This window comes from Ranitomeya variabilis, chromosome 4 (genome assembly GCF_051348905.1).
Source record: "Ranitomeya variabilis isolate aRanVar5 chromosome 4, aRanVar5.hap1, whole genome shotgun sequence".
NCBI lineage: Eukaryota > Metazoa > Chordata > Amphibia > Anura > Dendrobatidae > Ranitomeya > Ranitomeya variabilis.
Window position 1 is genome coordinate 51,897,257 of NC_135235.1, and position 27,862 is coordinate 51,925,118.

At 41.8% G+C, this 27,862-nt stretch overlaps 1 protein-coding gene across 1 annotated transcript in view; it reads left to right on the forward strand.

Annotated features, from left to right (window-relative positions):
• The window catches only part of LOC143769711 (alpha-2-macroglobulin-like protein 1), a 135,897-nt gene that overhangs the window by 78,405 nt on the left and 29,630 nt on the right, over positions 1-27,862 (forward strand). The window contains exons 25-32 of the mRNA XM_077258497.1: positions 6,557-6,632; positions 8,024-8,180; positions 14,804-14,878; positions 15,544-15,706; positions 18,714-18,895; positions 19,020-19,235; positions 23,145-23,269; positions 24,684-24,774. Coding sequence (XP_077114612.1) covers positions 6,557-6,632; positions 8,024-8,180; positions 14,804-14,878; positions 15,544-15,706; positions 18,714-18,895; positions 19,020-19,235; positions 23,145-23,269; positions 24,684-24,774 — 1,085 coding nt within the window. The remainder of the gene's footprint in view (positions 1-6,556; positions 6,633-8,023; positions 8,181-14,803; positions 14,879-15,543; positions 15,707-18,713; positions 18,896-19,019; positions 19,236-23,144; positions 23,270-24,683; positions 24,775-27,862) is intronic.

The following is a 27,862-nucleotide window of genomic DNA, read 5'->3' on the forward strand; positions in this document are numbered from 1 at the left end:
CTTCCTTTTTCTAACCAGAGTCTCATGTAGGGTGAGCTGGACTGGAGAGCTGGAGATCGTGGAACTTTCGGGTGTGCCGGTGTACATGGCAGACTGAGAGACGGTTGGAGACGGTATTGTTTCCGCCGGTGCCCTAGATGCAATATTTCCTCCTACAAAACTGGTGATTCCCTGACCCTGACTGCTTTTGGCTGGCAAAGAAACCTGCACAGATACTGCCGGTGGTGCGGAAAATGGTGGCCTTACAGTGACGGAAGGGATGTTGCGTTGCTGACTAGCTTCATTGGCCGAGGGTGCTACAACCTTGAGGGACGTTTGGTAGTTAGTCCAGGCTTGAAAATGCATGGTGGTTAAGTGTCTATGCATGCAACTAGTATTTAGACTTTTCAGATTCTGACCTCTGCTTAAGCTAGTTGAACATTTTTGACAGATGACTTTGCGCTGATCAGTTGGATGTTGTTTAAAAAAATGCCAGACTGCACTCTTCCTAGACTCGGATCCCTTTTCAGGGATTGCAGACTGAGCTTTAACCGGATGGCAACGCTGTGCTCCAACAGGTTTTGGCTTTGACACGCGTTTTGGGCCAGATACGGGCCCGGCAGATGGAACCTGTTGCGATGTTGATGCCTGCTGCGGCCCCTCCTCCACCTCCGCTTCTGAACTACTGCCGCCTGCACCCTGTTCCCCCAATGGCTGCCAATCGGGGTCAATAACTGGGTCATCTATTACCTCCTCTTCGAGCTCGTGTGCAACTTCGTCTGTGTCACTGTGTCGGTCGGTGGTATAGCGTTCGTGGCGGGGCAACATAGTCTCATCAGGGTCTGATTGTGGATCTGTACCCTGAGAGGGCAATGTGGTGGTCTGAGTCAAAGGAGCAGCATAGTACTCTGGCTGTGGCTGTGCATCAGTGCACTCCATGTCAGAATATACTTGTAATGGGCATGGCCTGTTAAATGTTTCACTTTCTAAGCCAGGGACGGTATGTGTAAAGAGCTCCATGGAGTGACCCGTTGTGTTGCCTGCTGCATCCTTCTCTCTTGTTGTAGTTTTTGCTGAGGAGGACAAGGAAGCGACTTGTCCCTGACCGTGAACATCCACAAGCGACGCGCTGCTTTTACATTTACCAGTTTCGGAAGAGGAGGCAAAAGAGCTAGAGGCTGAGTCTGCAATGTAAGCCAAAACTTGCTGTTGCTGCTCCGCCTTTAAAAGCGGTTTTCCTACTCCCAGAAAAGAGAGCGTTCGAGGCCTTGTGTAGCCTGACGACGAAACTGGCTCCACAGCTCCAGACTTAGGTGGAATATTTTTATCCCCACGACCACCTGATGCTCCACTACCACTACCATCATTACCAGCTGACAATGAACGCCCACGACGACCTCTTGCACCAGACTTCCTCATTGTTTTAAAATCTTAACCAAAGTAACTTTATTTGTTGCTGTCAAACAACTTACACGGTGAGCTATAACTTCAGTATGATTTCAATATCCCTTAACAGGTTGGTGAGACCACAAGGAAAATCAGGCACAATGTTACACACTCTGTTTTCTGTGGCACAAAATCACAGAGATGACACACACGCAGGACTGTCACTCAAGCACTAATGTCAATATTAATCTCCCACCTAATTTATTTATTTTTTTTTCTCAGGGAGACTTTAGAAACCAAATAATATTAAAAAAAAAAAAAAAAAAAAGGCTTTCTATGGCCCACAATTAGAGAGAGAGAGGTGGCACACCCAGGAGTCAAGACTGGCGCACAAGCTGAAAGGGCAATATTACTCTCCCACTGTTTTTTTAAGTTTTTTTTTTATTTCAGGGAGACTTTAGAAACCAAATAATATAAAAAATAAAAAAAATAAAAAAAAAAAAATAGGCTTTCTATAGCCCACTGAATGAGAGAGAGAGGTGGCACACCCAGGAGTCAAGACTGGCACACAAGCTGAAAGGGCAATATTACTCTCCCACTGTTTTTTTTTTTTTTTTCAGGGAGACTTTAGAAACCAAATAATAAGAAAAAAAATAAATAAATAAATAGGCTTTCTATAGCCCACTGAATGAGAGATAGCACACACAGCAGTGGCACACAAGCCCTGACTGAGGCCAATATTTTTCTCCCACTGATTGATGTAGTGTTTTTGTGTTGAGGTAGATTTTAGAACACAAATCAAGGAAAAAAAAAAAAAATGCTTTCTATGGCCCACTGAATGAGAGAGAGGTGGCACACCCAGGAGTCAAGACTGGCACACAAGCTGAAAGGGCAATATTACTCTCCCACTGTTTTTTTATGTATTTTTTGTTTTTTAAGGGAGACTTTAGAAACCCAATAATATTTAAAAAAATAAATAAATAGGCTTTCTATGGCCCACTGAATGAGAGGGAGAGAGGTGGCACACCCAGGAGTCAAGACTGGCACACAAGCTGAAAGGGCAATATTACTCTCCCACTGTTTTTTTATGTATTTTTTGTTTTTTAAGGGAGACTTTAGAAACCCAATAATATTTAAAAAAAAAAATAAATAGGCTTTCTATGGCCCACTGAATGAGAGGGAGAGAGGTGGCACACCCAGGAGTCAAGCCTGGCACACAAGCTGAAAGGGCAATATTACTCTCCCACTGTTTTTTTATGTATTTTTTGTTTTTTAAGGGAGACTTTAGAAACCCAATAATATTTAAAAAAAAAAAAAAATAGGCTTTCTATGGCCCACTGAATGAGAGGGAGAGAGGTGGCACACCCAGGAGTCAAGACTGGCACACAAGCTGAAAGGGCAATATTACTCTCCCACTGTTTTTTTTTTTTAGGTATTTTTTTTTTTCAGGGAGACTTTAGAAACCAAATAATATTAAAAAAAAAAAAAAAAAAAATAGGCTTTCTATAGCCCACTGAATGAGAGATAGCACACACAGCAGTGGCACACAAGCCCTGACTGAGGCCAATATTTTTCTCCCACTGATTGATGTAGTGTTTTTGTGTTGAGGTAGATTTTAGAACACAAATCAAGGAAAAAAAAAAAAAAATGCTTTCTATGGCCCACTGAATGAGAGAGAGGTGGCACACCCAGGAGTCAAGACTGGCACACAAGCTGAAAGGGCAATATTACTCTCCCACTGTTTTTTTATGTTTTTTTTTTTTTTTAAGGGAGACTTTAGAAACCCAATAATATTTTTTAAAAAAAATAAATAGGCTTTCTATGGCCCACTGAATGAGAGGGAGAGAGGTGGCACACCCAGGAGTCAAGACTGGCACACAAGCTGAAAGGGCAATATTACTCTCCCACTGTTTTTTTATGTATTTTTTGTTTTTTAAGGGAGACTTTAGAAACCCAATAATATTTAAAAAAAAAAATAAATAGGCTTTCTATGGCCCACTGAATGAGAGGGAGAGAGGTGGCACACCCAGGAGTCAAGACTGGCACACAAGCTGAAAGGGCAATATTACTCTCCCACTGTTTTTTTATGTATTTTTTGTTTTTTAAGGGAGACTTTAGAAACCCAATAATATTTAAAAAAAAAATAAATAGGCTTTCTATGGCCCACTGAATGAGAGGGAGAGAGGTGGCACACCCAGGAGTCAAGACTGGCACACAAGCTGAAAGGGCAATATTACTCTCCCACTGTTTTTTTATGTATTTTTTGTTTTTTAAGGGAGACTTTAGAAACCCAATAATATTTAAAAAAAAAAATAAATAGGCTTTCTATGGCCCACTGAATGAGAGGGAGAGAGGTGGCACACCCAGGAGTCAAGCCTGGCACACAAGCTGAAAGGACAATATTACTCTCCCACTGTTTTTTTATGTATTTTTTGTTTTTTAAGGGAGACTTTAGAAACCCAATAATATTTAAAAAAAAAAATAAATAGGCTTTCTATGGCCCACTGAATGAGAGGGAGAGAGGTGGCACACCCAGGAGTCAAGACTGGCACACAAGCTGAAAGGGCAATATTACTCTCCCACTGTTTTTTTAGGTTTTTTTTTTTTTTTTCAGGGAGACTTTAGAAACCAAATAATATTAAAAAAAAAAAAAATAGGCTTGCTATAGCCCACTGAATGAGAGATAGCACACACAGCAGTGGCACACAAGCCCTGACTGAGGCCAATATTTTTCTCCCACTGATTGATGTAGTGTTTTTGTGTTGAGGTAGAATTTAGAACACAAATCACGGAAAAAATAAATAGGCTTTCTATGGCCCACTCAGTGAGAGATGGCACACACAGGGATGGCACTGTAGCAGAAATGCCAATCTTAATCTCCCACAAAAAAAACAAAAAAAAAACAGGGACTGTCCTACAATTACTATCTCCCTGCAGTAATGTAAGCCAGGTATGGCAGGCAGCAATAGGAGTGGACTGATGCACAAATTAAATAAAAAGTGTGGACAAACAAAAAAGATAGCTGTGCAGAAAGGAAGGAACAAGAGGATATGTGCTTTGAAAAAAGCAGTTGGTTTCCACAGTGGCATACACACAGCAATACAGCTATCACGGAGCCTTCTAGGGCAGCCCAATGAGCTACAGCGCTGAGGGGAAAAAAACAAAAAAAAAAAATAGCTTCCACAGTCCCTGCACACCGAAGGTGGTGTTGGACAGTGGAAATCGCTGCAGCACAAGCGGTTTGGTGGTTAGTGGACCCTGCCTAACGCTCTCCCTGCTTCTGACGAAGCGGCAGCAACCTGTCCCTAAGCTCAGATCAGCAGCAGTAAGATGGCGGTCGGCGGGAACGCCCCTTTATAGCCCCTGTGACGCCGCAGACAGCAAGCCAATCACTGCAATGCCCTTCTCTAAGATGGTGGGGACCAGGATCTATGTCATCACGCTGCCCACACTCTGCGTTCACCTTCATTGGCTGAGAAATGGCGCTTTTCGCGTCATTGAAACGCGACTTTGGCGCGAAAGTCGCGTACCGCATGGCCGACAAGCACAGGGGTCGGATCGGGTTTCATGAGACGCCGACTTAGCCAAAAGTCGGCGACTTTTGAAAATGATCGACCCGTTTCGCTCAACCCTACTGGTGAACTCATCAATGCAAAAAGACCTGGGCGCCCACGGAAGACAACAGTGGTGGATGATTGCAGAATAATCTCCATGGTGAAGAGAAACCCCTTCACAACAGCCAACCAAGTGACCAACACTCTCCAGGAGGTCGGCGCATCAATATCCAAATCTACCATAAAGAGAAGACTGCATGAAAGTGAATATAGAGGGTTCACTGCAAGGTGCAAGCCACTCATAAGCATCAAGAATAAAAAGGCTGAAAAACATCTAAAAAAGCCAGCACAGTTCTGGAAGAACATTCTTTGGACAGATGAAACCAAGATATACCTCTACCAGAATGATGGAAAGAGAAAAGTATGGCGAAGGTGTGGTACAGCTCATGATCCAAAGCATACCACATCATCTGTAAAACACAGCGGAGGCAGTGTGATGGCTTGGGCACGCATGGCTGCCAGTGGCACTGGGTCACTAGTGTTTATTGATGATGTGACACAGGACAGAAGCAGCCGAATGAATTCTGAGGTCTTCAGAGTCATACTGTGTGCTCAGATCCAGCCAAATGCAGCCAAACTGATCGTTTCATACTACAGATAAACAATGACCCAAAACATAAAGCCAAAGCAACCCAGGAGTTTATTAAAGCAAAGAAGTGGAATATTCTTGAATGGCCAAGTCAGTCACCTGATCTCAACCCAATTGAGCAGCATTTCACTTGTTAAAGACTAAACTTCAGACAGAAAGGCCCACAAACAAACAGCAACTGAAAACCCCCGCAGTGAAGGCCTGGCAGAGCATCAAAAAGGAGGAAACACAGCGTCTAGTGATGTCCATGAGTTCAAGACTTCAGGCAGTCATTGCCAACAAAAGGTTTTCAACCAAGTACTAGAAATGAACATTTTATTTAAAATTATTGAATCTGTCCAATTACTTTTGCTCCCTTTAAAAACAGGGTGACACATGTTAAGGAGCTGAAACTCCTAAACCCTTCATCCAATTTTAATGTGGATACACTCAAATGAAAGCTGAAAGTCTGAACTTCAACTGCATCTGAATTGTAAATGTAAAATTCATTGTGGTAATGTCTATAACCAAAATTAGAAAAATGTTGTCTCTGTCCAAATATATATGGACCTAACTGTACCTTGTTATATATTTTTCTTTGTAATGCATCTCTATGGTGGACATATACTTCATCAATCCATCATATATTGTTAGCTGCCAGAGGGGGAAGAAAACTGATTCTGTCCACGGTCTGTCCCTAGCAACACAAATTAGCAACAGCCTAACAATTTGTTACACAATCATTCTCCTCATGACAAATTAGTTATTGGAAAGCAAGTAGACCAACACTTTAGAGCCAAAGCAGAACTTTATCGATGTCAGTCAGTAGCATCAAGGAATGGACATTACTAATGATCCGGGTGACATCGTTGGGGTTGGCATATTATGCATAATTGCGATCACATCTGACCATTTTCAGGTTGTGGCTTGTTTTAGGGTTTTTTCTGTTGTGCTGATGATATGCAGAGATGTGAATAAGTCCTAATTTGTAATGTATTTTGCTATGCAGGTTATCTTAGACAACTGTTGTTTAAGAAAGGTGACGGCTCTTACAGCGTATACCATGGTTCGAACAGTAGCACGTGGTACGTACTGAAGCCAAGAGTTAGGACTCTCGGAGAAAGACATTTCTGAATAAAATGTGACTGCCTGTGGCTTGATGGGTTTATAGTAAATAGGGGGGGTTCATCATGAGAAACCAGCCATTTGCAATGTGATTGTTAAACATTCTGATGTTGGAAAAAACTGGCAAAATCCACCTTTTGCAATTTAACGGTTTTGTCCATGATTAATTTTTTCCAACAGTTGGTAATAATAAAAATAAAAAAGCTAAGCTCACCCCTTAAATCCCCCAAAATCAACATACTATAGATCATCTAATGGTTCTCATTAGTCACTGTTTTGTTTGCTTCAGTAAAAGCATGATTTATGTAAACCTAACCGCTGCGGCCAATCACTGGGCTTTGCTGTAAATGTGTTGGAGAAGGCCAGGGCGGTAGTCATAGCCGAGAGTAATCCCTTTATCACGCCCTGGCCTCTCCCCACAGTACAATAGTGCCTTTCCTTCGGCATACCTGCATTCTGGGTGTCCTTGCCATCAGGGTCCACCCTGGACGGCCAGTGATGCTTTGTAGACGGCACCGCACAAAGAGAGACACAGTCCAACTCAACATTAACAACAACAGCTTTATTTGGCTCTGTACGCAGCATATCACATTGTTTCCAGCATCAACATCAGGTTTCACAACATGCAACTTCTTTTCTGTCCCTGTCCTTCTCTCTCCGTCGCTAAGCTCGCTTCCAGGACGGACCGTACATTTTGGTCTCTCAGCATCCTCTCTGCTCAGCCTTACTCTATCTGGGGACTCCCTCAGCCATTTCGCACCGACACTGAGGGCGTTGGCCCATGCAATATGCTGACACATGATGAGCGACCTGCCCGTACTGCTTAGCCATCTTCTAGCTACTGCAGTCCCACTAATACTGCACCACTAGCAGTGTTGCTGTTGCGCCTTCCAATGGGGTCCTAGTCAAGGATGCTGTTTGGCTGGGCCTTATGCTTCTCCAATGTTGCATGGTACTGTGTATTCCAAAAATACACAGTAACATATACAGTAATTAAAGAATTAAAGGGGTTGGGGCGCACATCAGTCCTGGTAACCCCTTACACATGCAGCATTACTAGTGAGGCTATTGACTGACTGCAGTTGGTTCATGCCTGTATTACATGTGATCATTCCCACATACAAATAGAGTTTGTCTGGTAGCACCAGAGTGTTGACGCTGGAGCGCGGTTGGAATTTCACAAGTAGGTACTGCATATTTTTTCAAAACATGAACAACCCCTTTAAGAGGTTGCAAATTGGGCTGAGCTGAGGTATCAGCCCATAGGAAAGATTGTCACTGTTGGAAAAAAAATCAAATATTATGATATAACAATCAATTGCTAGATGTGTAAGACAGTCTCTTATTTTAGGCTCACGGCCTTCACGTTGAAGTCCTTCGGTCATGCTCAAGACCTTATCTACATCCAGGAAAAGCATATTCAGGATGCTGTAAAGTGGCTCAGTAGTTTGCAGTTGCCTAGTGGATGCTTCGAAGAAGTTGGAAAAATCTTTAACAACTACTTAACGGTATCTATTTTTGCTGTTGGGGTACTTTTGGGGGCACTTTAACTTATTGTGGAGACCACAAACCTCTGTAAGGAGATTTGTAAGCTACTGTATGTAATGCTCTTTGAGAAAAGGTTATGCAAATTAGCTCTCCTCCAGGGAGAAGAATGATGGTTCTATAATGTCACCTATAATTGGAGACCGACATACTTTTATCTTTAAAGTTTGGTCCACATTACTTTTACACAATTGAGATATATAAATTGATATGTTTATTATTTGGATTTTAGCAAAAAGTATGTTCTGCCTGATTAGATGCAATCATTTAGAACCTATTAATACCCTATAGCTCACAAGATTCATGTGTCCCAAAATATTAAGGCAAATAGCAATGTTTTTCAGATTTTATCAGTGACACAATTTGTCATTAGATCTCAAGAAAAAAATTACCATATGGATACTAGAGTTGCGCAGGGGGGAGTGTTAAATGAAATATCCAGCCCTGGACATTATTTACTTTTTTATTCTCAATAGGCTCAATATTATGTAAATCAGTTGTTAATATGTGTTTATATTGGCACGCAACACAAAAGATAAAGGTATCGGAAAATTATACATGATTATTTATATAAAAGCACAAATAAAAGTTAAAGGGGTATTTCCATCTCCAAGATCCTGTCCCGATATGTAGTATGTATAACAATATTAATATTAGCAAATACCTCCAATTAAAAATGTAGCATATTTCTTCTGATTAGCGATGTCTCTTTCCCCGTGTTCAGGACAGTGCAGTAGCTTAGGTATCCACAAACACACTCTGTCAATTGGTCCAAGGGGTAATGAGAGGCATCTGGAAGATAAATAAGATGTCAGCGGCTGTTATCTCACCATGGTCTCACTCCATAAGCAGTGACCTCCGAGATGACAAAGCTTCCAGCATAATAAAGTGAGTTTTTACATGTCATTCGCTGCCTATGCAGAGTGCAGCAGCTGATGACATGCTCATCTCGGCTGCTGCGCTCTGCACAGGCCACAACTGTGATGCCAGAGGAAGGGCAGCTAAAAAATGAAGACATTACTGAATCAAGTGCATGTAGGATAGCTGCGGAGACACCATCACGTGTTTCTCAACGCAAGCAGTGAATAGCCAGACCTTTCCCCGGGAAGGAACAACCACGGGAAGGGCAGCATCCAATAAAGGAAAACATCCAATACAGGAAAACCACCTATGCCAAGCATGGTATCCATCCACAGACAGCTGTTTCGGGGTGTTTGTCCCTCATCAGTGTGGAGTAGGAATCTGGCTATTAGGAGCAGTGCCTAGTAAAAGGCTGTGAAGGAACAGATGATTGGCCTCGGGGAGACCAAAACATCCAACACCGCGGAGACACCATCATGTGTTTCTCAACGCAGTGATCCAGAACACTGCCCCCATCCCTTATGGGAAATATGCAAATGCATGTAGGATAGCTGCGGAGACACCATCACGTGTTTCTCAACGCAAGCAGTGAATATCCATCCACAGACAGCTGTTTCGGGGTGTTTGTCCCTCATCAGTGTGGAGTAGGAATCTGGCTATTAGGAGCAGTGCCTAGTAAAAGGCTGTGAAGGAACAGATGATTGGCCTCGGGGAGACCAAAACATCCAACACCGCGGAGACACCATCACGTGTTTCTCAACGCAGTGATCCAGAACACTGCCCCCATCCCTTATGGGAAATATGCAAAGGCATGTAGGATAGCTGCGGAGACACCATCACGTGTTTCTCAACGCAAGCAGTGAATAGCCAGACCTTTCCCCGGGAAGGAACAACCACGGGAAGGGCAGCATCCAATAAAGGAAAACATCCAATACAGGAAAACCACCTATGCCAAGCATGGTATCCATCCACAGACAGCTGTTTTGGGGTGTTTGTCCCTCATCAGTGTGGAGTAGGAATCTGGCTATTAGGAGCAGTGCCTAGTAAAAGGCTGTGAAGGAACAGATGATTGGCCTCGGGGAGACCAAATCATCCAACACCGCGGAGACACCATCACGTGTTTCTCAACGCAGTGATCCAGAACACTGCCCCCATCCCTTATGGGAAATATGCAAATGCATGTAGGATAGCTGCGGAGACACCATCATGTGTTTCTCAACGCAAGTAGTGAATAGCCAGACCTTTCCCCGGGAAGGGCAGCATCCAATAAAGGAAAACATCCAATACAGGAAAACCACCTATGCCAAGCATGGTATCCATCCACAGACAGCTGTTTCGGTTGAGAAACACGTGATGGTGTCTCCGCAGCTATCCTACATGCATTTGCATATTTCCCATAAGGGATGGGGGCAGTGTTCTGGATCACTGTGTTGAGAAACACGTGATGGTGTCTCCGCGGTGTTGGATGTTTTGGTCTCCCCGAGGCCAATCATCTGTTCCTTCACAGCCTTTTACTAGGCACTGCTCCTAATAGCCAGATTCCTACTCCACACTGATGAGGGACAAACACCCCGAAACAGCTGTCTGTGGATGGATACCATGCTTGGCATAGGTGGTTTTCCTGTATTGGATGTTTTCCTTTATTGGATGCTGCCCTTCCCGTGGTTGTTCCTTCCCGGGGAAAGGTCTGGCTATTCACTGCTTGCGTTGAGAAACACGTGATGGTGTCTCCGCAGCTATCCTACATGCATTTGCATATTTCCCATAAGGGATGGGGGCAGTGTTCTGGATCACTGCGTTGAGAAACACGTGATGGTGTCTCCGCGGTGTTGGATGTTTTGGTCTCCCCGAGGCCAATCATCTGTTCCTTCACAGCCTTTTACTAGGCACTGCTCCTAATAGCCAGATTCCTACTCCACACTGATGAGGGACAAACACCCCGAAACAGCTGTCTGTGGATGGATACCATGCTTGGCATAGGTGGTTTTCCTGTATTGGATGTTTTCCTTTATTGGATGCTGCCCTTCCCGTGGTTGTTCCTTCCCGGGGAAAGGTCTGGCTATTCACTGCTTGTGTTGAGAAACACGTGATGGTGTCTCCGCAGCTATCCTACATGCATTTGCATATTTCCCATAAGGGATGGGGGCAGTGTTCTGGATCACTGCGTTGAGAAACACGTGATGGTGTCTCCGCGGTGTTGGATGTTTTGGTCTCCCCGAGGCCAATCATCTGTTCCTTCACAGCCTTTTACTAGGCACTGCTCCCAATAGCCAGATTCCTACTCCACACTGATGAGGGACAAACACCCCGAAACAGCTGTCTGTGGATGGATACCATGCTTGGCATAGGTGGTTTTCCTGTATTGGATGTTTTCCTTTATTGGATGCTGCCCTTCCCGTGGTTGTTCCTTCCCGGGGAAAGGTCTGGCTATTCACTGCTTGCGTTGAGAAACACGTGATGGTGTCTCCGCAGCTATCCTACATGCATTTGCATATTTCCCATAAGGGATGTGGGCAGTGTTCTGGATCACTGCGTTGAGAAACACGTGATGGTGTCTCCGCGGTGTTGGATGTTTTGGTCTCCCCGAGGCCAATCATCTGTTCCTTCACATTACTGAATCAAGGGCACCATAAATGGTTCAGTACGATCTTTCGTCTTTACACTGTTTTTACGGTTTACGCCCCAATCTTTTGTAATCCTAGCTAGGGTTAGAACTAGGGCTAAGATTAGGACGGAGGGCTAAGGTGGAATAGGTCTTATGATACTGGTGAGGCTAGTCTTAACCCATTACTTGCCAAATTAGCAATTTTTTTTACTTATTTATTTTTTTTATGACAGATTTTTAATGATTTGGGTCCTAATGAATCAGAAACATAATTTGCAAAATTTTTACAAGTACGGATTTTTCAGAAAAGGGCGTCCCAACATTCAATTAAAAATGACAATGACATGATTTCCTATTTTGAAAACATTCATTTTACAAACACAACACAACAAAATTGGACCTAATTATAAAAATTATAAAATCATAGCTGCTAGAAGCTAAAGATTAGGCGTCCCAAAAAAAGGACTTTGGTAGATAATGGGTTAAGTCTCAGGATAGGGTTAGTGATAAGTTTAGAGATAAGGCTAGGGAAATGAAAGGGTTACATAAAAAAAGTTTTAAAAAAGTAAAAAAAACATAAAAAATTAACTTTATTTTTAAATTTTATGTCGCGTTTCAAGCCAAAAATAAAGTAGAGGCTCAAAAAGGCAAACTATAATTGCTCAGAAATTTTTAAAAAATACAACACGTGCTCGGAAAGTAAGATAGTTCAATACTGGAGTGACAGAGGAGACCCAGGGAGAGCTGAAGGTCCACAGGTTAATGGCTGCAATATTCTTGCCCCAGGTGCGGGCCACACATACTACGCCACTGATGGATACCACATATTTAAATGCACTCAGTACATATGAGTATATACAGTAGCTGCCTATACTCGTACATAATCACAGGTTATTGCGGCCCACCAAATGGGTCAATTGCGTGCTCAACATAAATTTCGTAATTGCTTTAATTGGAGAAAAATATCTTAGACTGAGCTTCGCTTTCATAAGACAGAGCTCCATAGACCCTGCGCAGTGGTAGAATTAATAATACAACTCTGGCCGTCTGCAGTCACCACTTGTAGTCACCAATCACTGCGCTGTGTCTACAGTAAGAGCAGAAGCTCCCCCTAGTGGAGGGTGCAGGTAGTAAGAATTTTATTATTGCAACAGCTTCAAATCGATGCAGGATAATTTTGCAGATTATTTATTTAATAAAGTATTCCAAATATAGACCTTTGGAGATATAAGAAAAAATATGACTTCTCTTTCACTAAGGTCTATAATAGTTCATGAAGTTAATGTACAATATTACATTAGTTTTTCTTTACATTTTTCAATTATACACTATAGAACTTTAGTGTAAAAAATATCCAGCTGCTTGGACATAAATCAAGCACATCCGTTAATCTATATGAATGCTGAAGTCGCTGCGGCTCCGGAGCAGGTGTAGTTTTTCTGCCCTGTTGAGGGCAGAGCAAAGTACTGCAGTGCGCAGGCGCCGGAAAGGTCAGAGAGGCCTGGCGCCTGCGCACTGCAGTACTTTGCTCTGCCCTCAACAGGGCAGACAAAGTAGGCTTGCGCCGGAGCCGCGGCGTAAAGACCCGAAGAGGACGTCATCGTTTGAAGATGGGAGGCGCCGGAGCGGATTGGAGACACCCATCCGACCGGACCGCCCCTGGGTGAGTATAATCTAACGTCTTTTTCTCCTCTTTCAGGTAACATCGGGGGCTTATCTACAGCATTACAGAATGCTGTAGATAAGCCCCTGATGCCGGTGAGCTTACCTCACCAGCCATTTTGGGGGTGACAGGTTCCTTTTAACCCCTTACTGACATCGGACGGGATAGTACGTTCTATGTCAGCTCCCCTGCTTTGATGCAGGGCTCCGCGGTGAGCCTGCATCAAAGCCGGGACATGTCAGCTGTTTTGAATAGCTGACATGTGCCCACAATAGCGGCGGGTGAAATCGCGATTCACCCGCTGCTATTAACTAGTTAAATGCCGCTGTCAAACGCAGACAGCGGCATTTAACTACCGCATCCGGCCGGGCGGCCGGAAATGACGGCATCGCCGACCCCCGTCACATGATCGGGGGTCGGTGATGCTTCTCCTTTGTAACCATAGAGGTCCTTGAGAACTAATCGCCGGTAGCTGTGAGCACCACCCTGTGGTCGGCGCTCACAGCACACCTGATTTTCTGCTACATAGCAGCGAACAGCAGATCGCTGCTATGTAGCAGAGGCGATCGTGCTGTGCCTGCTTCTAGCCTCCCATGGAGGCTATTGAAGCATGGCAAAAGTTAAAAAAAAAGTAAAAAAAAAATGTGAAAAAAATAAAAAAAATATAAAAGTTTAAATCACCCCCCTTTCGCCCCAATCAAAATAAATCAATAAAAAAAATCAAACCTACACATATTTGGTATCGCCGCATTCACAATCACCTGATCTATCAATAAAAAAAAGCATTAACCTGATCGCTAAACGGCGTAACGAGAAAAATAATCGAAACGCCAGAATTACGTTTTTTGGTCGCCGCGACATTGCATTAAAATGCAATAACGGGCGATCAAAAGAACGTATCTGCACCGAATTGGAATCATTAAAAATGCCAGCTCGGCACGCAAAAAATAAGCCCTCAACCGACCCCAGATCATGAAAAATGGAGACGCTACGAGCATCGGAAAATGGCGCATTTTTTTTTTTTTTTTAGCAAAGTTTGGAATTTTTTTCACCACTTAGGTAAAAAATAACCTAGTCATGTTAGGTGTCTATGAACTGGTAATGACCTGAAGAATCATAATGGCAGGTCCGTTTTAGCATTTAGTGAACCTAGCAAAAAATCCAAGCAAAAAGCAAGTGTGGGATTGCACTTTTTTTGCAATTTCACCGCACTCTGAATTTTTTTCCTGTTTTCTAGTACATGACATGGTAAAACCAATGATGTCGTTCAAAAGTACAACTCGTCCCGCAAAAAATAAGCCCTCACATGGCCAAATTGTCGGAAAAATAAAAAAGTTATGGCTCTGGGAAGGAGGGGAGTGAAAAACGAACACGGAAAAACGAAAAACCCCACGGTCATGAAGACATGGATGATGAATTTATGTTTGACATTTGATGTCTTTGCTTTTTTTTTATAGAGAGAATCTGATGACAATGTAACTCTTACAGCATACATAGCAATAGCTCTGATGGAACATGGCCAAGTATATAATGTAAGTCGCTGTTTCCTTTTCTGGACGTTCTATTTACTGGGATTCGTTATTGTTCCCTGAATCATAAGTAATGGGCTTTGATTTATATAACTTTACAAAGTTTATTTTTTCGTTTTTTGTTCACTGTTTTTCCGCTTTGTTTTACCCTAAAAAATTTACTTTTTCCATCAAACTAAATATCAAATAATTAAATGAGTCTGTCAACAGGTTTTTACTATTTAATCTGAGAGCAACATAAAGTAGGGTCAGAGAGTCTGATTTCAGGGATTTGTCACTTGCTTAGCAGCTTGTTGTAGCTTCCATACAATCAGTGTTTTATCAGCAGGATATTATCAGTGTAGCCAGACTAGGTGCCATGTGCCAGTCAGTCCAGCTAATCCTGCCCCCTCCAACCACTGATTGGCAGATCTGCAAATTAGTTGTGTTGGCGGAGTTATAAACAGCTCAGCAGTCCGTGCTCTGCTAGATCTACACCAGGGAAAGCAGAAAACTGCACCAAACAGTCCAGTAAGTGACACATCACTGGAATCAGGGTCTCGGCCCCTACATCATACTGTGCTCAGAATCCCTTTAAAGGATGAAATGGGAAAGGAAAAATCAATTTCTGACCTGGGAACCATTATAGGTGACACTTAGTTTGCCCTAATGACATATCACACTTACAGGGTCCAGTTGTTGAGAACGCACTGAAGTGCCTGAAGAACGCAGTCGATGATGTGAGGGCGACCTACACTCAGGCTCTTCTCGCCTATGCATTTACATTGTCAAGGGACAGCGATCTAAGAAACCAAATGTTGGAAATCCTGGAGAAAGCTGCTATATGGAAAGGTAGACGTGTGTCCGCCCATAGAAGGGTTTTCTGGTTTCAGCAAACTATTGTCCACAAGCTCAGCACTGTGTAAAAAAAATGTACATTACATGTACCGGTAATTATGTGTTTAACATGAGAGCTGTTACATACAGTCTCTAGCGTAGATGACTGAAGGTGTAAGGGGGTTTTTAGCGTCTGGCGCCATACATCTCCAGCTTTATAAGGCCGTGCAGACATGTCTGTAGCCATCTCCATTTTAGGATCTGAAAAATGGAAATAAAATAATCCTGTTCATGGTCTATTTATTTCAATGGGGACAAAAATGTCCTAAAATGTCTTTTCTTAAGGTGCTATCTGTTTTTTTAGCTGGACCAAAAAATGTAATCTGGATAACTTTTTTGTCTGGCCAAATAAAAAATGGATAATAACAGGATAATTTTTAAAAAATATTGAAGGCTATAGTATACTGATGGTAACAGGACGTCATCATTTATGTCATTTGCTGATGGATCAGGTTGTTAAGCGCAGCACATGTCCAGAACAAAAGACAGACTCCTTTATTTTGCAAATGGAACAAAAACACATGCAAATCCAAAGAGTGCATTCAATTTAGCTCCATTTGTAAATGATCCCTTTTTTTTAATACAGCTGGACATGTGAAGAAAGCCGAAAAACACAACGTGTAATCTAATATAGATGGATGGATGGATAGGTGGATAGATGAATAGGTAGATAGATGACAAATAGATAGATGAATAGATAGATAGATAGATAGATAGATAGATTGATTGATAGATGAATGGAAAGATGGATAGTTAAATGGATAGATGGATAGATAGATGAATGGATAGACAGAGATGGATAGATGGAAGGAAGGATGGACATAAAGATGAATAGATAGACGGATAGACGAATAGATGGATAGATAGATAGATAGATAGATAGATAGATAGATAGATAGATAGATAGGTGGATAAATGGACAGATGGACGAATAGATAGATGGATAGAAGAATAGATAGATAGATAATAGATAAACAAATGGATAGATGGATAGATGGATGGATAGATACAGGTCCTTCTCAAAAAATTAGCATATAGTGTTAAATTTCATTATTTACCATAATGTAATGATTACAATTAAACTTTCATATATTATAGATTCATTATCCACCAACTGAAATTTGTCAGGTCATTTATTGTTTTAATACTGATGATTTTGGCCTACAACTCCTGATAACCCAAAAAACCTGTCTCAATAAATTAGCATATCAAGAAAAGGTTCTCTAAACGACCTATTACCCTAATCTTCTGAATCAACTAATTAACTCTAAACACATGCAAAAGATACCTGAGGCTTTTAAAAACTCCCTGCCTGGTTCATTACTCAAAACCCCCATCATGGGTAAGACTAGCGACCTGACAGATGTCAAGAAGGCCATCATTGACACCCTCAAGCAAGAGGGTAAGACCCAGAAAGAAATTTCTCAACAAATAGGCTGTTCCCAGAGTGCTGTATCAAGGCACCTCAATGGTAAGTCTGTTGGAAGGAAAGAATGTGGCAGAAAACGCTGTACAACGAGAAGAGGTGACCGGACCCTGAGGAAGACTGTGGAGAAGGACCGATTCCAGACCTTGGGGAACCTGAGGAAGCAGTGGACTGAGTCTGGTGTGGAAACATCCAGAGCCACCGTGCACAGGCGTGTGCAGGAAATGGGCTACAGGTGCCGCATTCCCCAGGTAAAGCCACTTTTGAACCATAAACAGCGGCAGAAGCGCCTGACCTGGGCTACAGAGAAGCAGCACTGGACTGTTGCTAAGTGGTCCCAAGTACTTTTTTCTGATGAAAGCAAATTTTGCATGTCATTCGGAAATCAAGGTGCCAGAGTCTGGAGGAAGACTGGGGAGAAGGAAATGCCAAAATGCCTGAAGTCCAGTGTCAAGTACCCACAGTCAGTGATGGTGTGGGGTGCCATGTCAGCTGCTGGTGTTGGTCCACTGTGTTTCATCAAGGGCAGGGTCAATGCAGCTAGCTATCAGGAGATTTTGGAGCACTTCATGCTTCCTGGCACCTGCTCACAGTGCCAAAACCACTGGTAAATGGTTTACTGACCATGGTATTACTGTGCTCAATTGGCCTGCCAACTCTCCTGACCTGAACCCCATAGAGAATCTGTGGGATATTGTGAAGAGAAAGTTGAGAGACGCAAGACCCAACACTCTGGATGAGCTTAAGGCCGCTATTGAAGCATCCTGGGCCTCCATAACATCTCAGCAGTGTCACAGGCTGATTGCCTCCATGCCACGCCGCATTGAAGCAGTCATTTCTGCCAAAGGATTCCCGACCAAGTATTGAGTGCATAACTGAACATTATTATTTGATGGTTTTTTTGTTTGTTATTAAAAAACACTTTTATTTGATTGGACGGTTGAAATATGCTAATTTATTGAGACAGGTTTTTTGGGTTATCAGGAGTTGTATGCCAAAATCATCAGTATTAAAACAATAAAAGACCTGACAAATTTCAGTTGGTGGATAATGAATCTATAATATATGAAAGTTTAATTGTAATCATTACATTATGGTAAATAATGAAATTTAACACTATATGCTAATTTTTTGAGAAGGACCTGTAGATGGATACATAGATGAATGGATAGATGGATGGATTGATGAATTGATAGATTGATAGCTAGATGGATGGCTTGATGGCTAGATGGATGGATGGATGAATAGATAGATGGATAGATGAATAGATAGATGAATTGATAGATAGATGGATAGATGAATGGATAGATGAATGGAAAGATGGATAGATAGATGAATGGATAGACAGATGGATAGATGGAAGGATGGATGGATACAAAGATGAATAGATAGATGGATAGACTGATAGATGGCTAGATGGATGGATAGATAGATAGATAGATAGATAGATAGATAGATAGATAGATAGATAGATAGATAGATCCATACGTTGGTGTTCTTTTGTTTTTTTCTCACATGTATTATTATTTTTGTCAGATGGGACCAAGCATTGGGCAGCAGATGAAAGTGATCATGGAGATGTTGAGACCTCCTCCTATCTTCTCCTTGCATTACTCTCCTATCAAACAACTACAGAAAGAGACGTCAAGGAGGCTTCTCTTATAGTCAACTGGATTATCAGACGGCAGAACCCATATGGCAGCTTCCGATCCCCTCAGGTTGAACTATTACTATATGAAAACAATAATAATAATTATCAGCTTTCATAATATAATATCTTGTAATATATACTAGCTCTTTTATTAGTCCTAGGTTGACCTGAACATGTTTCCTGTCTTACAGGATATGGCATTGGCGCTTCAAGCATTGACAAAATATACAAAGGCAACTTACAAAGATGATTTGGAGGTAGCGGTGACAGTCAGGTCGCTGTCTGGTTTTCATAGGCAGTTCCATGTGGACACAAAGAACAGCCTGCTTACCCAAAGAGAGATGTTACCAGAAATCCCCGGAGAGTACACACTGACGGCTACAGGGAGCGGCTGTGTATTTATACAGGTAAGGGAAGGCCACTGGATTAGGGTACGTTCCCGTCGGCCTGGGTTATATGCAACGTGGTGGATTTCACCCTTTGCAATGAAAAGGGAAAATGTGACTAATTCAGAGCATTTCTGTTAATACTATATCTAATGTAGAAATTCCTCCAGTGAGAGCATAACGTCCCCTAAGGGCACTTTCCGACATTTGAGCAAATCAGTCCAAGATTGGATGGCAATGCACAGATTGGCTGCGGCTCTCCCAATCTCGGGAGACCTGCTGCCAGTCCGTGCATTGCTGTCCAGTATCGATCCAACTTGCACAGATGTCTGAATGCACCCTTAAAGTTAGCAAATGTCATATGGTTACGGCTTTACCTCCTTCTAAGGCACGTTTTGCTGCACTTTTGCTGTGTTTTTTGCTGCGAATTTGCATTGTGTTGCATTTTTTTAGCTGCGTTTTTATTGTCTCTTGTACATGCTGACAAAGCTTAGTGCCCCGCAAGAAAAACATGATGCAACTTCTTTAGGGTTTGTATCAAAAACTCAGCAAAACCTAATGCTTGCGTTTTTTTCTGCATTTTTGCACTTACCCATTGCTTTCTTTGGTTGAAAAAAGTCGAAAAAATGCAGAAAAAACGCAGAAGGAAGTGACGTGCTGCAGTTTTCAAAAACGCAGCAGTTTTCAAAAACGCAGCAGTTTTCCAATTTAGTCTGGAAAAAAAAACCAATGTGTGTGTATGAGATTTCTGAACTCTCCTAGACTTTGCTGGTGCTGAAAAATGCAGCTGAAAATTTGCATTAAAAAGCAGCAAAAAAAAAGCAACGTGCGAACATAGCCTAAAGTAGGAGAAAAAGTTCAGAATGCCAAGACTATTAATGTTAGCCAACATGGAAGGTCACCAACAAGGCTACAAGATCATTTGTACATTCTTTTCTTTCGTCCTTTTTGTACATCATTTATTCCTTGCTTTTTTTTTTTACAGTATATAAAGAGCCACTATGAGGCTATGGGCATACAGAGTCCTTCTGCATTGTTTTTTTGAGCAGAAACTGAGCAAACCCTCAAAGTTTTTGAGGAGTTTTGAATTTAAGAAGCATGATTTGAAAAACATTAAAAACTGCGGGCTCTGAGTGGTTGGTATAAATATTGTTTTTCTATCAATTAGCTAACACAGTACACAGATATATTTTCCCGGAGATGGATTCAATGAATTTTCACTCAGTTTCCGCTCAGTCTACTTCAAAGCCTCCTAAAAAAATCTCTTTGTGCACACACTCGAAGCCTACGATTTTATTTGAGGCTTTCCAAAACAACAGTTATTCTAGTGGAAACCACTTCAGGAACTGTTCCTTCTTTAGGAAGCTATTGGAGGTGTGTAATACGCTTCCTAAAGCATTTTAGAAGAGTTTTTTTTCATTCCTGCAGTGTTTTTTTGGAGCAGATTCTATCAGTGACCACTTGAAAGAAGTAACGTGCACTTTCTTCTTTTTCTAAGTTGCGTTTTTCAACTGAAGAGGGAAGAAAAGGCTCAAAAGAATGAACATAACTAGCAAAGAGAATTTACAACAGAAATGAATAGAAAGAGTTTTTAAGAGGAGTTTTTGGAATTGAAACTCTCTAAATCCTACTCTAAATTTCAAAATGCCTCAAAAATGTGGGGTATCCACTCAGCTTTTTCTCCAAAAATTCAGCAAAAAGACTCCGTGTGAACATAGACGTACTACGCAGTCAGACAGCCGTAAAAATCAGAACTAGATCAATATACAGTGTATAAACTGGCTGGCGGCTCTCCCGAGCATGACAGCTTCATGTATTTCTATGCAGTTCTCGGACTGGGAGAGCCACCGGCCTCTCCTTGTACTGCGTTCCAATCTCGTTCCGATTTATAAAGCCAACTGACTAAGCCCCTATAGAGATTTTCGTACTGTTTTTTCAAAAAGGACCTGCTCCTAAATGCATGTTCACACTAGATTTTATCCAATGTTTTTTAAGTTGGTTTGTTCCGAAAAACATCAAAAAAAGCACTTACAAAATGCTCAAAATAATCTTTCATTTCTATGGAAAAGTGACATGCTGTTCAAATATTCAGGCTTTTCAGTGTCTTTTAAACACTTCAGACGTTCAAGGACACCAAATGATTAAAAGAATAAACCTAAACAATCTTCTGCTGATTTCCACTAAGTAAAAATATTTTACAACAGAAGTAAAGGGAAAGGCTAAATAAATGCCGTAACTGCTTTTTGTAGGCATTTTTGCCTCAAAAACACTAAAGTTTTATACTTTAGTTTTGATGAATTTAAAAAAACACCTGAAAATTACCTCTAAAAGTGCTAAAAAGAGTCTGCAAAACAGATAAAATCCAAACAGAGAAAAAAAAACAATGAAAAAGTTAACAGAATGCTCCAGAAAATGAAAAAAATTGTTGTTTTTGACTGGTGAAATGTGGATATACTCTAAAGCAGTGTAATTTGCTGTGATTTTCCAAAAATGTAGCAAAAAACGTGGCGATTTTTTCCAAGTTTTTGGAAAATCGCAGTAAATAAAACATATTGCAAGCGCATCTTATGAACATAATACTACAATGAAAAGTTTTAATCTTACTACCAAACAGTGCCCAAATAATGTAATGCCATGAGGAGCCCTTAAGATACGGCAACAGATACTGTGACAGAGAGCAGTAAGAAAACCATGTCATGTGCAAATTACAATATTACAATTGCAGTCAAAATGCAGCTGTTTACTGTACTGAAATAATACCGCCAAACAATTTCCTAAAAAATCAATGCTCGGCCTAGTAATATTGCTAGTATACAAGCACTAGTGGTACACAATGTAATATTGATGCCCCCCTTGAGGAAGGTTGATCTGAAACGCGCGTCGGGAGGGTGGGGACGGCATGGTGCAGCTCTCATCAATTACTACTATCTGGTATGTTATATTGTATATATGTCCTGCTGATATATCTTGCTGTGTATACTCGTTGAATGTCAGGCAGATGCTCTATCGTACTTTGTATATATGTTAACTGACATTACTATTTGGGCAAGATGCTAAATGTAATTATGAGTACTGGGATGTCTGTGCCACTCTGTTCTCTATTAAGCAGTCTAGGTGTGGTTGCCAATTTTAGCCTCTGCTGTCATTGTTTGACCGCTTGTATTTCTATGGATATTTAATAAAATTTATATTTTACTATTTTGGACTAGTACACTGTGTTTCCTTTTGTGGTGCTGTGGTGTTTGTAGTGTGTCCTGCACATCCAAATAATCTGGCTTTAACACCTTATGTGTGGTTATGATGTTAGTTAATTGTTGTAGAAGCCTGGTATGTTTCCTATGTTTCTACAATGTAATATTACTAGTGCCAAACCATGCTTACCTAATACTGCACGTAAACATAGTGTAACATAGTATACCGTACATGTGAAATTTATTGAATACGACCACATCATTTTACTATATCCACATAGGGAAAAAACTGTCAATCAAGTCTTAGTCTGCTACTCCCTGCCGACATTTGCACTGTGTCTTCTCAGAAACGCTGCGGTAAAACATAAACAGTGGGGAAAATAAGTATTTGATACACTGACGATTTTGCACGTTTTCCCACCTACAAAGAATGGAGAGGTCTGTAATTTATATCGTAGGTACACTTCAACTGCGAGAGATAAAAATCTAAAAATAAAAAACAGAAAATCACATTGTATGATTTTTACATAATTATTTTGCTAATTTAACTGCATGAAATACGGTAAGTATTTTTCCTCACTGTATATTAGCAATGAGGTAATCTGTCTTCATATATGATTTTCATTACTGCTGTGTTCAACTCAATATTTAAAGACCATGATACACTTGTCAGATATTTTGCTTTCCTGTCATTCTTGGATACTTAATCCATACAATTATAATGTCCTTCTATATACAGACACATTTGAAATATCATACCACTCTGATCAAGTCTGACGCCTTCTTTGCGCTCACTGCCAGCACTCAGCCATCGGTTTGCACCGATGAAGCAAAGACAAGATTGGAAATATTAGTGGAGGCCAGGTAAGAAAGAGCTCATTCAAAAGGAGACTGGGTCTTCATGTTGATAGAAACTACTGAGAAGGAACCTGTTGGAGAATGGCCGTGGTGGGGGCAATAAGAATCCAATTCTGGATGCCAGATTGCAGCTAGCGATTTTTCTTTCTGAAACAATCCAGCATTTTAATGAAAGCAAAGTTTAAAGATTTGGAATCATAGCCAGAGATGAGACTAGCCCAGCACTGCCCTGCCCTTCTCTCAACTCCAGTGGACTGGCAAGTGTCTCACGTCCATATGGAGAAACCTGTCAATCAAGTAGATCGGTGCTGGGACCAGTCAGCCACTGACTGCACCAGGCAAATCTCATTTCTCCCTATGGTGCCTGACCGGATCATAAAGCTGTGCTTTCTTTGAAATGCCAATCATCCATCCAGGCTCTGATTCATGTTGCCCATGGTTTGCAAAGCATGAACTGACTGAAAGCTCTCTTTAAAATCTGAAACCTACAGTAAATTCTCTTAAAGGGAACCTGTCAGCTATCTAAACCCCATAAACCTTTATCTATTTATTCAAATGATATAAAGTTAATAAAGTTAATTTTAAAGGGAACCCATCATGTGAAAAATGCTATTAATTTGCAGATATAGGGTTAATCTGCAGGTTAATAGTGCTCTGAAGCCATGAGCCTGCCAAACTGAAAGCCCTCTTACCGGGATGAAATATTACTTTCTTTTTCCCGACAGCCTCAGGCTTTCAGTCACAGAGGTGCAGCTGGTCTGGCATCAATCACTACTCATAGTGAGCGGCATCTGTAACCGCACTCCGGTACTGACAGATAGCCAGCTCTAATGGCTGGTGCACATGATTACAGAAATCAGACAGGTACTATCTGTCGTTTCGACGGATAGCACTCATCCACATGTTATTCAAAGGGGCCATGCACATGTTCACTTTTTTATTCGGACCAAGCAAGTCCAAGAAAAAAGTCCAGCAAGCATGAGTTACCTCTGATCAAAAATGACACTCACCCAATTCTATAGGTCAGTGGAAAAAAATCTGACTCCACTTGGATGATATCACTGACACACTGAAGAGAGCAGATGGGGAATTTTTTTTTTCAATTCTCCAGATACTGGAAAATTGGATGACACTATGCTCACACTTTGTTAATACTATGATCAAACTCTGATCAGTGTGATTAGCATAATCAAACCAATTTTATTGGATCAGAGAAAAGCAGTCGTGTGACCCTATCCTTATACTGAGTTATTCTCTTATAAAGTACAGATTCTAGGGATACATTTTTCGTACATACAGAGTATAATGTAGCCAATAGGGCATGTACTGTCTTCCAAGCTCTTTGGAACAAATCAGTCAAATCCATAGTGTATGTCCTCGCTCCTATTATTAGTTTTGAGCTTGGATTCTTCTGTTTTAGGTATTCAGGCAAAAGAACCGTAACCAATATGGTTATAATAGAGGTGCAACTTCTATCAGGATTTCTTCCTAGTAAAAGAAGTGTCAAAAAGGTAAGGTGCATGTATTTCCATTATTTAAGAAGCTTCATCCAAACATCTCACATCAACTATATGCAGCGATGCAGAACATTTTGGCTCCAAGCCGTTGTCAACAACTTTTTGCTGTAAAACTACCTGACATGTTACAAAAATATTGGTGTAATGCAAAGTTTAGCAAACTGTGAAAAATGTTGGAGATATAATTTCATGTTAATCATTTATATCATATTTGTCAGGGGAGGTGGCTTTTCTAGTAGGAACAAGGTAGAAAAGATGTGTTTAGTCTCTACGTGTAGCCGAGGCCCGGCCGGCTATGATGGTGCCAAATCCGTCTCCCTAGGACCGTCCATTAAGTAGTTATGAATAGGGTTGAGCGAAACGGATCGTTCATTTTCATAAGTCGCCGACTTTTGGCAAAGTCGGCGTCTCATGAAACCCGACCCGATCCCTGTGTGGGGTCGGCCATGCGGTACGCGACTTTCGCGCCAAAGTCGCGTTTCAATGACGCTAAAAGCGCCATTTCTCAGCCAATGAAGGTGGACGCAGAGTGTGGGCAGCGTGATGACATAGATCTCAGTCCCCACCATCTTAGAGAAGGGCATTGCAGTGATTGGCTTGCTTTCTGCCGCGTCACAGGGGCTATAAAGGGGCGTTCCCGCTGACCGCCATCTTACTGCTGCTGATCTGAGCATAGGGAGAGGTGCCGCTTCATCAGAAGCAGGGATAGTGTCAGGCAGGGTACATAAAGCCACAAACCGCTTGAGCTGTAGCGATTTCCACTGTCCAACACCATCTTTTGTTTGCAGGGACAGTGGAAGCTACATTTTTTTTCCTCAGCGCTGTAGCTCATTGGGCTGCCCTAGAAGGCTCCCTGACCCTGATAGCTGCGTTGCTGTGTGTGTACGCCGCTGTGCAAACCAACTGCTTTTTTCAAAGCACAAATCCTGTTGTTCCTTCCTTTCTGCACAGCTATCTTGTGTGTTTGTCCACACTTTTGTGTGCAGCAGTCCTTTTTATAGCTGCCTGCCATACTTTTCTGAGATTACTGCAGGGAGATAAAGATTGGCAAGTCTGCCTCTGTGCCATTGCTGTGTGTCGCATCTGTCTCTCATTGTGTGCCACCGAAAACCAGTGTGTAATACTGGGCCATTTTTTTTTTCTATATTCTCTCTGTAAAAAAAAAAAATTTGTGGGAGATAAAGATTGGCAAGTCTGCCTCTGTGCCATTGCTGTGTGTGGCATCTGTCTCTCATTGTGTGCCACCGAAAACCACTGTGTAATACTGGGCCATTTTTTTTGGGGGGGGGGTAAATTCTCCCTGTAAAAAAAAAATTGATAGTGGGAGTCTGGGAGATAAAGATTGGCAACTCTGCCTCTGTGCCAGTCCTGTGTGTGGCATCTGTCTCTCATTGTGTGCCACCGAAAAACACTGTGTAATACTGGGCCTTTTTTTTGGGGGGGGTAAGTTCTCCCTGTAAAAAAAAAATTAATAGTGGGAGTCTGGGAGATAAAGATTGGCAAGTCTGCCTCTGTGCCATTGCTGTGTGTGGTGTTGTGAACTATACTTTTTGGCTCCCTCTTGTGGTCACTAGCGGTATGGCACTTGGATATTCTTTCCCCAGGTTTTTAGTCACCTGGTTCGTTAGACCCTGGGTGTTCCTATTTAAACTTCCTGGATTCTTAGTCCAGTGCCTGGCATCAATGTAATCAGTCCTTGTCTGGTTGCTCCTGTCTACTGGTCCTGATTTTTGCAAGATAAGCTAAGTCCTGCTTTCTTATTTTTGTTCATTTGTATTGTTCAGTTTTTTGTCCAGCTTGTTCATAATGTGATTCCTGTTTTTGCTGGAAGCTCTTAGGGGGCTGATATTCTCCCCCCACACCGTTAGTCGGTGCGGGGGTTCTTGGATATTCAGCGTGGATATTTTTGTAGGGTTTTTCGCTGACCGCATAAGTCCGCTTTCTATATTTCTGCTATTATATAGTGGGCCTCTCTTTGCTGAATCTAGTTCATACTTACGTTTGTCCTTTCTTCTTACCTCACCGTTATTATTTGTTGGGGGCCTGTATCTACTTTGGGGTACCTTTCTCTTGAGGCAAGTGAGGTCTGATTTTCTCTGAAAGGGTTAGTTAGTTCTCCGGCTGGCGCGAGACGTCTAGAACCAACGTAGGTACGTTCCCCAGCTGCTATTAGTTGTGGGCTAGGATCAGGTATGCGGTCAGCTCAGTTACCACCTCCCTATGAGCTGGTTTTTTATGTTTGCAGACTTTGTTGAAAACCCTGAGATCCTCTACCATTGGGATCATAACAGAATGCCAGGCCGAGTGAATAGTTAATGCATTGCAGAAGTGGGATTAAAAGAAAAGAAGTTCTGAGGTTTTTTTTTTTCTTCCTCCCCTTTACCTCTGAGTGGCTTGAAGCTCTGCTGCAGACATGAATGTTCAGACTCTGATTACTAGTGTGGATCAGCTTGCTGCACGTGTGCAGGGCATTCAGGATTTTGTTATTAGCAGTCCTATGTCAGAGCCGAAGATACCTATTCCTGAGCTGTTCTCTGGAGATCGATTTAAATTTAGGAATTTTAGGAATAATTGTAAATTGTTTCTATCTTTGAGACCTCGTTCATCTGGAGACTCAGCTCAGCAAGTTAAAATTGTTATCTCCTTCTTGCGGGGCGACCCTCAGGATTGGGCTTTCTCATTGGCGCCAGGAGATCCGGCATTGGCAAATATTGATGCGTTTTTTCTGGCGCTCGGATTGCTTTATGAGGAGCCCAATCTTGAAATTCAGGCAGAGAAGGCTTTGCTGGCTATCTCTCAGGGCCAGGATGAAGCTGAAGTGTATTGCCAAAAATTTCGGAAATGGTCCGTGCTTACTCAGTGGAATGAGTGTGCTCTGGCCGCAAATTTCAGAAATGGCCTTTCTGAAACCATTAAGAATGTGATGGTGGGCTTCCCCATTCCTACAAGTCTGAATGATTCTATGACGCTGGCCATTCAAATTGATCGGCGTTTGCGGGAGCGCAAATCCGCTAATCCTCTGGCGGTGTTGTCTGAACAGACACCTGACTTAATGCAATGTGATAGAATTCAGACTAGAACT